The 14,224-nt window shown below is 35.5% G+C and overlaps 1 protein-coding gene across 1 annotated transcript; it reads left to right on the top strand.

Moving 5' to 3' along the window:
• The first annotated feature begins 609 nt into the window (after window positions 1-609).
• LOC145587543 (zinc finger CCCH domain-containing protein 24-like) lies at window positions 610-11,534 on the top strand. The gene is made up of 14 exons (XM_081644276.1): window positions 610-1,178; window positions 5,647-5,739; window positions 5,826-6,116; window positions 6,234-6,306; window positions 6,718-6,850; window positions 6,935-7,088; window positions 7,216-7,305; window positions 7,533-7,655; window positions 8,869-9,042; window positions 9,118-9,252; window positions 9,553-9,648; window positions 9,878-10,183; window positions 10,768-10,811; window positions 11,034-11,534. The coding sequence occupies exons 1-14, from the start codon at window positions 642-644 to the stop codon at window positions 11,275-11,277; spliced, it is 2,493 nt and encodes an 830-aa protein (XP_081500402.1). The 5' UTR covers window positions 610-641; the 3' UTR covers window positions 11,278-11,534.
• The last annotated feature ends 2,690 nt before the right edge of the window (window positions 11,535-14,224 follow it).

Genomic DNA, 14,224 nt, shown 5'->3' with positions numbered 1-14,224 from the left:
GTATAACTATGGGTGAGCAAACCGGGTACCTAGTTAATTTTTAGGAACCGGACCCGGAATTAGTTGGTACCGGGTCCTAAAATTCAGAATTGGAATTGGAATCACTTCAACCGGGTCCTAAACTTTAGGAATTGAAATTGGAACCGTCGGGTACCGGGTCCGGTTCCGAGTACCCACTTATGTACATAATTATTAAATTTTAATACAAATTTAATACTTATTTTGATCCATTTTCATTTTTAGCGTTTAATACTTATATTTATATATGCATGATTGCTTGAAGCTATTTTATTTAGGTAAGATATTAATAATATATTTTTTTTATTTTATTAACTAGATACATTTAACATATTTTTAAAAAAATAAATAAAATATATTTAGTTTAATATATATTGGATAATCGAGTACCCAACCGGTTCCGGGTCCAAAAAATTAGGAATTGAAATTGGAACCGGTTCCTAAATTTATTACCCGGAATTGGAACCACTGGGTCCAATTCCATATCCGAAACCACCGATTCCTAACCGATTCCAATTCCAATTCCAATTCCAATTCCAGGTACCTCGAATTTTTGCTCACCCCTAGGTATAACTCCCTAGTCAGTAAACCTTAAACCCCAATTCCCTGAAACCAACTAAACTATGGCGACACCACAATCTAAAACCCCTTCAACAGACACCCTTAACCCTTCCACCACCCCAACAACCGCCGCTGAAACCACCGCACAACCCACTTCCGGCAACCCACCACTCAAGTCCCCGGAATCCGCCGTCAAGCGGAAGCGAGAGGAAGAAGATGTAGAATCAGAATCAGATGACCTAAAAAAGCCGAAACCCGCCTCGCTCCACCCCCTCCACAAAACAAGTCTCTGCTCCTACTTCCGCAGCAATTCCGGGTCTTGTAGTCATGGAGAAACATGCCGATTTGCCCATAATGAGGAGGAGCTTCGGCCTCGCCCCGACGGCTCGTGGGACCCCACTTCGCTAAGGGTGAAGAGGAGGGAGAGTGAGGAGAAAAGGGATGCTGATGATGATGAAGATGGGGATGTGGAAGAGGAGAGAAGTGCTATGATGACTGAGGTTTTGGGTGATTGTGGTGATCCTCAGCTTAGTAAGTGTTTGATTCACTTGCCTAGGAAGTGGACTTCTGACCAGTTGAAGACTTATCTTGATGAGCAGGTTTGTGGGTATTTTGCTTTTTTTAGTTATTGTTTTTTTTATAGTACGTGGATATCAACTGGCTTAGTCGGTAAAAGTCTTATAAAGGTGGTACCCGAGACTTATGATATAGTCCTAGTTGTATCATTGTCGTTTGTGGCTCCCTATTCACTGAATTTGTTTTGATAATGAAATTTGATTGAGTAGTTTTTTGTTGGCGGATTGCAATGTTTCATGTAACTGTTCCTTAAATGATGAGAAAAAGAACCAACTTGAAACATAGACAGATACCAATGAATTACGAAGCTCATTGTTGCTACTAGGCTTAGTTTTGGTGGGTGAATTCTTTAGGGGTACCCAACTTATTTTGTGGGGCAAAACCACATAGGTTGGTTTTGCATTGATTGGGTTTTATTGTTTCTTTCTAGCATATGGATTTCCAATAGTAAAATTATAATGGTTTAAGGTGTACTAATTTCCCTAGTGGTTCATGTTTTTCCAATTCCATTCTTCTGATTGTTCTCCTTGGAGAAGTAGGAGTTTATTCTACACTTGTCTTTTTTTTTTTTTTTTTTTTTTTTTTTTTTTTTTTTTTTTCTGGTAGAGAACATGGAAAACATGTAAAGGGGTTCTTCTGAGTTAGGGAGATACATTGACTCAATTGAGTAGTGTTTAAGTGTTAATATTAAAGTTGTTGTACATTGACTTCAAATGCAGTGAGGGCATGTAACAAGCCCTGCAATTTGTCCAGGCACATTGATTTTCATATTGCTGGCCTTGCTGCATATGCAGGGTCATCTCAATGATGTTTGCTCAATAAAGAATAAACTGGCCTTCTTATTACTTTACCGTATAAGAGCAAATGCAAATATTCAACTATCGCCATTGTTAGCAAATTGTGGATGTCATGTAGCTTAGTTGGTAAGAGTCTTGTGGCCTTGTGGGTGATACTCAAGGCATGTGTTAGATCAAGCGTACATCAATTTGCCCTTGTGGCTCTTTTTACAACACAACATTAAGAAATCAAATGTGATTGTTAATTTTTGGTTGGAGTGTGTATGTCAGAACATTAGAAGTACAATAGTGAAGTGTAATCATTAGTGGCGTGGTAGCTCTCAAGATAAAATCGTATCATCTAATCAAAAGAATTATCTAAGTCCTCTAACTAAAGTATATAGGGAAGTAGGGTCAAATCCATAGGGACACAAAGTCTTTGTATTCCTAAATAATTAATATAATCTAAATTATCAAGTAAACAAGTAATTTTGTGAGAGTTAAAGTAAGGGAAAATAAATAACTAATGCAAATAAAATTAAGGAGAAATCAATAAATCAAAGTCCTGGGTATAGGTGCACCAATAAATAATATTTTAGGGTAAAGCACAACAATAAACTATCAATGCATTAATTAATCAGATCATAAAGGGCTTTCGCTACATATTACAATCATAGAATTAATCTACCGGTATTAAATCGCATCTAACAAATCTTGACTTAACCATTTATAAAGGACTTACCAAACCATTTATAAATTAATCTGCCTATTGAAATTAAGCCTAAACATCAATTCTCATCTGTCGAATCTCGAATCAATATTGCATAACTCATACAATTAAACCTGGCCAAATCTAATTGCATAGCATTAAATCAATTAATAGGAAATCAATCAAGCATTGACTATCAATAATAATAAATTACCCTCTTCATATTATTTATGGATCCCCACGAACCCTAGAAATAAACTAATCACACATATTGAAATCTAAACTAAGCAAAACAATAAAACAAGACATGATTAATCAAAGCAATTAAATTACTGCAAATAAAAGGGAAAGAAATCGTTAACAAAATAAACGGAAATATTAAATTGCATAAAACCATAAGAGTTAAGAGAACAAGAGTATTAACCAAAAGTTTAAAACTTAACTCTGAAATTTAACTAATGAAAAAGACATAATTGTTTCGCTTAACAAAAGTGTATTTATACTAAAGCTCGAAAATCCTAAATTAAAACTTAGTAAAACGTCGCTAAACTCCTCAGAAACACGTGCACGTGCCCGGTTGGGCGCCATCTCATCCGTCCGGGCCCATCTTCGGCTGTTGGAACTCCCCTCCTCGCGCCCGGTCGGGCGTGCATCCAGGTGGACACCTCTTCCTTTCTGCCTTGCCGGCCGGCCCCCAGGCGAGGGCATCGCCGGTCGGGTGAGCATCCGGGCATATGGGGGCTTTGATTGGGCTCTTTCTTGGCCCAATCTGGATTTCCTCTTTGGTTTTTTAACAGCCGGTCCATCGCCTCGGTTTCTTCTTCTTCTCCGAGCCCTTAATCACCGGTTTGATTGCTCCAACGAGGTCTTGGGCTACAAAAAGTGGTCATATAAATGCGATCCTACTCCAATGCTCGTAGTGGCTCAATTTAGTCCGAGAAAATGCTCCAAATCTGCAATTTCCTATAAAACAATACCAAAACACTACAAAATGCATATTTGTTATAAAAATAGCTCCGTGGAGCCAAAAATACTCCTAAACATGACCAAGGGACGGGAGTAAATCACTATATAAAATAGATATATCAGTGGTTGCAACAAACCACATAACAAATGTAAGATGCTACTTTCGCAACTTTATCATTGTTGTCGCTTACCACGATTATGCCCATAGCTAAAGTGCCTTTTTCTCTTTCTCCCCCCTCCCCCCTCTAGGCTGCAACCCTGGAATTTTTTAATGGAAAATTTCTAGTGAAATTTTAAAGCAGGGCACTGACATTGTGTAGTGAATAATATATTTAACAACCTCTTTACAGATGGCATGCTATACCATGAGATGAATTTTTACTTACATTACGTTTGAAAATCCTCTGTTTTGTTATTCCTTAACTAGAGGGGTTTTTGGGGGAGTTTCGGTTATTTTGTTTATGGAGACTTTTACTGAAGGTCCAAGTCACCTTTTATGTCACTTGTTCTTGCGATTGATACTTCTAATCTTACTAGGGTGCTCCAAAGTGGATTTTGAACTAATATGTGTCCCCTGGACTTAGCAATGTTTAGAAGGTTTTGACTTGCTCCAAAGTGGATTTTGAACTAATATGTGTCCCCTGGACTTAGCAATGTTTAGAAGGTTTTGACTTTTGATTGAGGGAAAAGGTCATTACAGTAATATCCATGAAAATCTCTATAATTCTTCTATGCTGATCCCTCCAAAGTTGAGAAAATGTGACTCTTATATCTGGGGTCAAAGTACTCGCTTCATACCATATCTTCTTCCCACCCTCTCCTTTTCAGTGCCTTAAATACTAATTGATGGGGTCTCAAAGATATATATTGCTATTGGTTGAAAGGTTTAATTTGTCTTAAAAAAGCTCTAAGAAGGTGTATTCTCTCTGTTCTTGACAACCTTAACATTGTTATGTTTCATGTCTATTAATAATGAGAGATTGGAATTTATGCTTTTTGGATGTTAGAGATAGGAAGATCCCACTTACTGAGAAATGAATGTAGATGTCTGAAACAAGCCAATATGGAAAATGTTGAGGCTGTTTGGAAACAAAGAGAGTATTTGTTAAGGATTTGAGGTGCAGGAGGAAGGAGATTATAGGGATGCAAAGTTTGAGTTATTGTGCTTGAGTATGTGTAGGAATCTAAACCTAATTCTAAGTCCTTAATTTTTCATATTTGGTTCCTACATAAGAGTAATTCCTTTACATCACCTTTCTAAGAGAAAATGCAAAAGTACATATTGTGAGGTTAGTAAGTCTACACCACGGCAAAACGGAGTTGCTCACCAGCCAACTTCTTAGTTCTTGTTTGGGCTTTTTAGTGGACATATTAATTGCACAGATTCCCCTCCCACAATGTTGTACCCACGTTGTAACATATAAAGGTATTTTGTGTAGAAAAGTCCTCATTATCTCATTTTCTTACTATTAAGTTATGATGATTTTCTTGCCTTTTGGGGTTTGCACAATATTTTTTAGGTTATTTGGGTTTGGGAAATAAGGGTCTTGGGTCGTCCGGGTTGGGTTTTAATGGGTTTATTTAAAATATATATATATATATATTTGTGCTTGTTACGTAAGTGAATACTGTGTATTAGAGCACTATTTTTTCAAGATTTTGAGAACTAATATTATAAGTTGGGTTATGCTCCATCAGGAGTGAAACTTACCGTAGGACATGATTTGCTTTTAACAATATTCAGATCTGCTTAGTTTAATGGAGTTGATAATATTGACTGATTTCCTTGAGGTTCCAGGCTGAAGTTGTCTATTTGTCATAGCGCTGATCAATAAACTTCTTAAATATAACATTTAATTTTTGTTGTATTCTTTAGCCGACCCCACTTATGGGATTAAGGCTTTGATTGATTGATTGATTTATATTCTTTTCTAAAAAGCAAATTAGTTGTATAAATGTTTAGCTCCTTTGTTTTGCAGTGTCTCTTTTGATAGATGGACATGTTATACTAAATTTGTACATTGGTGCTTACATTTCTAGGGGGTTGTCTTCAAATTAGCTAAGAAGAAAAAAGGTATGTCAGTTGGGTTTCTGACATTTGAAGCTGCTGAACAAGTTAAAAGTGCAACAGAGGTATTCATTTTTGTGATAGGATAGACCAGTGATGGGGCTTTTTCAGAACTTAAGTTTATTTCTAACTCACCATCTGGTTGCTTTAGCTATTGGGAGGAAAATCTATTGGCAAGGAGAAACTAAAGATTGGGGATGTCATTCCACGATCGTATGATGAGAAGATAAAATCAGCCCAAAAGAGGTACCTAAATGGGATGCCTGGAGTAGCTGATGAAACAGAGGCTACTTTGGCTTCAAATGATACTGAAGGTGAAGGGAATAGTTCATCTTCAAGGGTAAAGAGTGTACGTGATGCAGTGACTCCTCTTGCTCACCTATCATATGCAGAGCAACTAGAGCAAAAAAAGAACTCCTTGACACAAATGCTCAAAAAACTTGTAAGTTGTTTATCCTTCTTTTTCAACTAATATGTATGTCTCTTTTGTTGCTTTTATGATCTTAGTAATGTCAAGATTTCATAAGTGAAGCATTGACGGGCTTATTTTATATTGCAGACTAGAAATGCACGTAAAGCATGCCCAAAAGATATTCAACTACCTGAGTGGGTTGTTAAATCCAGAGAAATAGGTGATTCACTTGTCTTATTAATAAAATTTCTTTTGTTTGGATTACCCCTTGCTTTTTCCTTGGCTGTATGCTTTTAAGCAGGCATGGTTATATTTAGCAGATCAGTATATCCCCTTGTGTTTCTCATGTGTAATACTTCCACCATCCCTCAAAGATTGCCCAATTTTCTTTTTGATCCGTCCCTCAAAGATTGCCCCATACAATTTTTGGTATGTGGTCCTCACACGTCTTTCCTCGATACAATATTAATTAATGTAGGAGAGAATGACAGACCTACCAACTCACTTGCTTTTATTTCCCCAACTTTTAAAAAAAGCATTTGGGACAATTGGTAGAGGATAGAGGGAATATATTTTTCATGATAGTACTTTATTGGATTTACAATGCTACTTCTCCACTTTTATGTGCCAGGTGGACTTCCATGCAAATTAGAGGGGATAATCGAGTCACCGCTTATAAATGGGTATCGTAACAAGTGTGAGTTTTCAGTTGGCCTTTCAGTACAAGGGAAACCTACTGTGGGTTTTATGCTTGGGAATTTCAGGTAAGATCTAGTTGAGCTATTAATTTATGGGTTCTCTAGATCCGAGTAAGATTTTAATTCAACTTTACATCTCTGTCCTTGCAGAGAGGGCGTGACAGCAGTTGAGGAGCCTACAAACTGTCTGAATGTTTCTAAAATTGCATGCAATTACGCCTCAGTCTTTCAGGAATTCTTGCGGGATTCGGCTTTACCTATTTGGAACAGATTCAACAATAGTGGCTTCTGGCGTCAATTGACTGTCAGTTATCTCTTTTTTAGACTTGGTAGTTTTGCTCATATTGAGTCCTTGTTTCCAATGCATTGAAAAGAACCATTGAATGCGAACCTTTGTATGTTTGTTGGATGTATGTTTCTCTCATCAACAGGTCCGGGAAGGCCGGAATCCACAGAAAAATGTTGAACTGGAGGTTGAAAATCACGAGGCTAATATTACAGAGGTCATGCTTATTGTTCAGGTCTAATTCTCATACTATAATGTCTTTCTTTTGTATTCTGAATTGGTTTAACTTCTTAATTGTTCCAAAGGACTGGTGAAAGGAGTCATAGCAAATAATTGGTGATGTGTTGGCGGTCATATTGAGCTTCAGTACCAAAATTTTCTTGTGCATAAAGAAGTAAATTCTATCATTACTTGTGTAGTGAACAAATTATAAACATTTTTATAACCATTTTTGTCTTTTAGGTTTCGACAGAGGGCTGTGATGATGATCTCGTGAATAGTGAACTCGAGAAATTGACTCAAGCATTTGTCAATGGTGCTGCTTCAACATCTCCACCTCTGTCTCTGACTGTATTAGCTCTGCAGGTTAGTACTGAATTCTCATTCATTTTTATTTTGCGTATGGAAGGATACTCCATCAATCCCAAGATAGAGTCCCTATTAGATCTTGTGGTCAAAGTTTGGTTGATTTGACTATTAATTTGTCTAAATTTTATGCGATTAACAGCATAAAAGTATTACTTTTAGATCTGCTTTCACAGGTACAATTTTCTTTAGAAAAGCTTGTCAATATTCGAGCTTTAAGTCCCCACAAAGTCAAGTAGGAAGTTTATTTTGTGAGAAAAGGAGTATATATATTTGCATAAGCAATCTATCTATTGTGTGAAGTAGGCTATGTAATTATTATTCATCTATTTCTTACTCCTTTATCATGAGTCAAATAAAGAAAGCAATCTAGTAGCTTCACCGAGTTAATGTTACTATCTCCATTCTACAAATATTGTACTATAAAGGGATGCACAATTATTAAGGTGAAGAGAGAGACAATAGAGGGACCGTTGTGATGAGGAGAGTGATAGAGAGAAACATTTTCCATATAAGGTAATGATGCAATAACTTTGCAACTTTCCAAAAGGAAAGTGTTGTAATTTTGAAGAACTGAAGAAGTATGATATATTGATATAAGCCTCTTGGCTAACTTCATACTTGTATGTTACTCCTATTTTTGAAGCATCATGGAAAACTTTGAAAGATGTTTAGCATCAGTTTGATTCCTGGTTTGTATGAACACCTTCCTATTAGCTACTGACCTATGCTTTGTGTAATATTGTTCTTGCAACTGTTTTGTATTGCTAATTCTTGGAAACCTTTTTCAAGGTTTGGTTTGTAGGCCTACTGACCTAGGTCTCTGTGATATGTTATCTGAGAATTTTATTTTATTTTTTTGACGGGTTTGGTGATTCCTCCTTGAGTCTGATTCTCTATAACGTTGAGTTCTAGATGCATGTGAGGACTTTAGAAGGATGATTGGAATCCACTTGTAGAATACATGCATTCTGCATTTTAAATATTTTATGCTTTTTTATCTGTTTATGAAGTAGTTGTTTTGGATCAAGAGATTTGAACTAGCCTCTTTGTACTGAAAAAGGTATAGCTATGATGAGTAATTACACATCTCTCCAAACATATCCCTGGCAAAACCCACTGTTCAGGCATTGGAGTAATGGTGGTATGGTGCATAGCATTGTGCACTCTGTCAGAAGAAACCTTTGAATTTGATTCGTTCCCACCTTTTCAGGATCACAAAGGCATATCCAATGTAGCTCCTGCTGATGCTCCATTGCGTACACTACCTATACATACAGCTCAATCTGGTTCTGAGACAGAAGTGGTCATGGCTACCAATGAATGCAGGATTCATGATTACATTGGCAATCTTCGGTTCTCTATATCACCTACTGCATTCTTTCAGGTTTAGATCTCTTGCTTCTGTTTAATTTTACAATACAGATGATTTGGTTGACAATAGCTATGAATTGATTTACAGGTTAACACTCTAGCTGCAGAGAAGCTATATTCTCTTGCAGGAGACTGGGCTGGTCTAGGTCCGGATACTTTACTATTTGATGTATGCTGTGGGACTGGCACAATCGGCCTGACATTAGCCAACCGTGTTGGTATGGTAATATTGTGAATCTTAACTTCTTTTATTTTGTCTCCTATATCATATTAGAATTCAGCTTTAGGCACTGTAGGTTTCTAATAGATGGCCTGACATAGCTGATGCTATTGGTATTATGGTATATGTATCCTGCACCTTTTTTAAGCCTTAGGGGTACTTGGTGAAATAACTGTTAATAATTTTCACAATACTTTCAGCTGCCCAGCAGTTTTCTGTGTAATTTCTTGTCTTTAATATTTCAATTTTAGTAATGATGTTAGTTGATTCCCACCCTCTTAAAAAACTGTGATCCATTTCCAGGTAGTTGGTATTGAGATGAATGCTTCTGCTGTATCTGATGCACAAAGGAATGCTGAGATCAATGCCATTACAAACTGTAAATTCATCTGTGCAAAGGTGGGATCTTAATCCTTCTTGATGTGTGGGTTGTATGTCAGTTAAATGCTATGCTTAATTGTTTGTTTATATGTAAGACTGTAAGTTATCGAGTTCTTTAGTTTGTAATGCCTAATTCTGGTAGTAGTGCCAGGTAATATTCAAGAACTTTTAGCTATTGAAAATGTAACCCTATGCCATGGTTAACTAGTTTTTGCTCATTTTGTCTTTGTTTCTGCTGCTATATCAGGCTGAGGATGTCATGGGGTCTCTACTGAGAGAATACTTGGATGATACTTCAAATCCTTTGGATGGTGACGAAAAAGAAAATGGTGCAGCAGAAAGTCAATCTGTATCATTGAATGAAGCAGACCCTGAGGATTGTTCGAATGAAGTGAATTTGGATACTAACCATGCATGTGGTTCTGATATTGGAGAGCAGGATCTGCAGAGCAATCTTAAGGACAGTAACACTAAAAATGGGATTGCCCTGAAGCAACACTTTAAAAACGTTGTTGCAATTGTTGATCCTCCACGCTCTGGACTTCACCCTGTTGTAAGTGTCATTGTCCTCTTTTTTCTTGTGTATCTTGCCTTAACTTGCAAATTTGAAGAAGTATTTTTCTGCTATCTTGTGTGTCTTTATTCTGTTAGCCACCATATCGTTGTATGTTGAAACATGTATCTTTTTTATATGAGATGAACATTAAAATGTCCCAAGTTTATTTTTACATGGACCACTGGTCCCTGGTGAATTGGTGATTGCATCTCCATTCAAAATTTGTAATAAATCTTGATTTCACAAGTCAGATTATCCTCGCATAATCTATTTGCTTTTTGATGTCATCCACTCATGTCAAATTTCCTCCCACTGTTACAGATCATAGTCTGTACTCTTGACAAGCTATCAAAGTTTCAAGTCTGCCTTTGCCTCTTCTATGTTTTTTGGAATGAATTTCTGACAAATGGTTTAGAACTTTATGGACAATTTTTCTTATCTTGGTGTAAGTATGGTTGCTGTGAGTAACGTTTATGTGTTGTCTCTCATCTGCTTGTTGACAAAGTGTCGTGGATTATTTCTTCAATCATAGTATCCATTGGAAACGAGCCGTATGTTCTAATTGTCTTTTATTGGAGTAGGTTCTAAAAGCTCTGAGAACTCATCCGCGTCTGAAGAGGCTTGTGTAAGTCCCTTGCTTTTCTGTACTTTTTTTATTCCATTGGTCCTGTATTGTCTAAATTGCCAGCTTGATGGAATATATATATATATATATATATATATATATATATATATATATATATATATATATATATATATATATAAAAGATCTTTAGAAAGTAAAGTTGATGGAATATGCGACAACTTAATAGAAACCAGTACATCTAATGTTTATTTCCATCTGCAGGTACATTTCCTGTAATCCTGAAACACTGGTGGCGAATGCTATTGAACTGTGCACACCGTCCTCAGAAATAGCTGAGAAAGGTCGCAAAGGCCAGGGATGGAGGAACATGAGCAATGCTGGTTTAGCTCGTCATAGACTCAAGTCCATGCCGAAGTCTGAGCCATTTCAACCTGTGAAGGCAATGGCGGTTGATCTCTTTCCTCATACGCCGCATTGTGAATTGGTAATGTTGCTAGAGAGGTGAACGCCTAACTTGTGATCATAGTCCTCTTTCATGGCTTGTTTCCAATACAATTTTGATGCCAAGGTCAATTTTTTATTTTATTTATTTCACTTAGTATACATATTTCTGAACAGTGAGTACTTCGGGAATTTGACGAGAATATAACTACCATGCACTCATGCTGGTAGCCTTTTTTTTTTTTTGTGGTAAATTGTACTGTAATTTTGATACCTTATATCTCTTGCAGCTATAATTTTTAATAATTTTTTTTTCCCCGATTCTTATTGTAGTAACTAGATATATAGAAATTGAACTCGTATCAATGAATAAAGTAATATGAAGGACCTACTGTTATTCTAGTGTTATTCTTTACATAGCAGATTGTTTAAGTCGCCCTTATTGTTTGATCAAAGAGGGCGAATTTAATTATGTCTCCCTTATTGATCAAATATAATACCACCACCCATTTTTTGCCCTCTTTGATAGGAACGTAATTGGGCAAGTTATGGATGCCCTACTTGATGGTTTATAGGAAGGCAAAATTCAAGTCGCCCTCTTTTCTAGAATAAAGTTGCCCTTCTTGAGCTATTTTCTTGTAATACGGTCTATTTTCCTTCATTATGTTGCCAATAACTAAAAAAGCTTTTCAAAAATGGTCAGGTATGACGTGCGCGCACATTAACCACTCTAGTAGGGTAGAAATCTTTTCGTACTAGATTTTTCTCCCTTAAGCTTAGTTGCTTGCTTAATAGTCTTCAATGATGTTAATTTGTGTGGGTAATCTATCTAACTATTACCTATAATAAAGCAGAGTTTTTTATTTTAGAGGGAATTTTCTCTCCTAAACTCTACTTTATTCCTTTTTTTTTGTAAGAGATATTTACAGAATTATTAACTTGTCTAAAAACTTTTAAAAAACTTTACTTCCTCCGTATTTAAATACTTGCTCTATTTCTCCATGCGCGGAGTTTAGGAGAAATTCGAGAAAATAATAAGATAGAGGTAGTGGGGTAGGTGGAAAAATAAAAAATTGTAAAAAGCAAAAGTAGTGGGGAGAATTGAAGGGGAGAGAATATGAAATTAATAAAATATGATTATGGTGGGTCCAATAGGTGAGAGAAAATTAATTTAATATTGTAAAAACTTTCCAAATAAGGTAATGAAGCAAGTATTTAAAAACGGCCGAAAAAGAAAAGTGAAACAAGTATTTAAAAACGGAGGAAGTATTATCTAATTATTTATTATTATGCACATTTTTCTACACACTTCTATATTTGAATTTCAATTACCATTAATTATAAAAATGGAGCATGGGTCTGGAATTATGTAATTACAAACTAGTTAGCGGTATGATTATCAAGTGATTTATATTTTCTCCTGAGAAACTTAAAAGGTACTTGTAATGTTTTATGATTAACATTATTTTATGCTAAAATCAATTTAAATGCTAAAATCAATTTTAATGTAAAGACTTTGGTGCAATTATAAAAATTATAATTCCATATTTGGTAGGAAATGTCCAAAGCTAGTTGGTTATAAGTGGAAACTCCAGTCACCTTGGAGAGGGAGAGAGATTAGTAAAGCAACTTTTCTGATTCTATTAAAGAAGAATTCTCCCAGAATTCCATTATACGTACAAACTTTTTTTTTGTTACAACTCATACTTGGGCTACAATGATACATAAAGTCTAGTAAAGCAACTTTTTCTTTCTAGTATAAGAAATTAAATTTGTATAAGCAACTTTCGTATTACCCTCAAAACTCACTCTAGTATATATAATTTTTTTGTTTTTTGATGAAGTAATATTTCTTTTAATAATACCCCTATTTAGGGCAAATCTTAAAGGGGTAGTTTTCTAGGAATTTGCTTAAGGTTTTAGGGGTAATAACAATCAATTCTGCAAATAACAATCACAATAACAAAAAACAATAACACAATAAAGAACGAGTAAACAAAGTAATGAGAGTAAAGAAGACAATACTGAGTAAGGATGGTCCCCTTCGAATGGACACAATTTTCTTAAGTAACTTGCATATATTTTCGAGTATTAATGTATGAATGAGGCTAGGGCTGTTTAGAGTGCGATCTAGGCCGCACCAAACCACAAACCAAACCGTTTTGTGCGGTTTGAAAATTGCAGTGTGGTTTTTGAAAATAAATAAAAACGCAATGGGATTTTGAAAAAAATTTAAACCAAACCGCACTTTGATGCGGTTTGCGGTTTTTATACTATATTATATTTTTATTAAAAAAATATAAAAGAATTAAAATATATGATCTGATCTTTCACTATAAGCTAATTAAAGGTTAAAAAAAGAGTTTAATATTTGAATTATAAATTAATAATCTCAAAATAAAATAAAAGTTTTATTTTTTAGAAAATAATTAAAATTTTAAAAAAGTATGGTTAAACCGCATCGCACCAAACTGCATTTTGCGGTGCAGTTTGATTAGAAGTGCAGTTTGGAAAAATTACAAACTGCAATTTTGCGGCTTGGTGCGGTTTAGCATCTAAACCGCACCGCAAACACCCCTAAATAAGGTTGTACATGTATTGCTAACTATTTATACTTAGAGATCTCTAGGATTTACAAGTATTTACAGAATATATTCAAATGAGGAAAATCTTCGTTTGCTTATTCTTCTTTCCTTACGACATTAGGTATTTTTGGCATGCTTCCCTTGTTGCCTTGCCTTGCTTATCGATTCCCTTTTCATACTTGAGTCCATTAAGCCGTTTAACTTGATTTCTTCTTGTTTGGATTGCTTCTTGGATCTCTTGGCCTTGTCCTATGTCTTTTGGGCTCCTAAGGAGTACGGGCTTAACAACCCTCTCTTGCCATTTGTCTTTGAAAAAAGTAAGGTCTTATTATATTCACCTTATCTTTAAGTATTTTAAATCTCTTAAGTTCATACGAACTATAAGATAAATTAAGAAAAAATATATTTTTGAAAAGGATTTTCAAG

Source organism: Chenopodium album, chromosome 17 (assembly GCF_948465745.1).
Source record: "Chenopodium album chromosome 17, dcCheAlbu1.1, whole genome shotgun sequence".
Taxonomy (NCBI): Eukaryota; Viridiplantae; Streptophyta; class Magnoliopsida; order Caryophyllales; family Amaranthaceae; genus Chenopodium; species Chenopodium album.
This window is presented reverse-complemented; position numbering and strand designations above follow the sequence as displayed.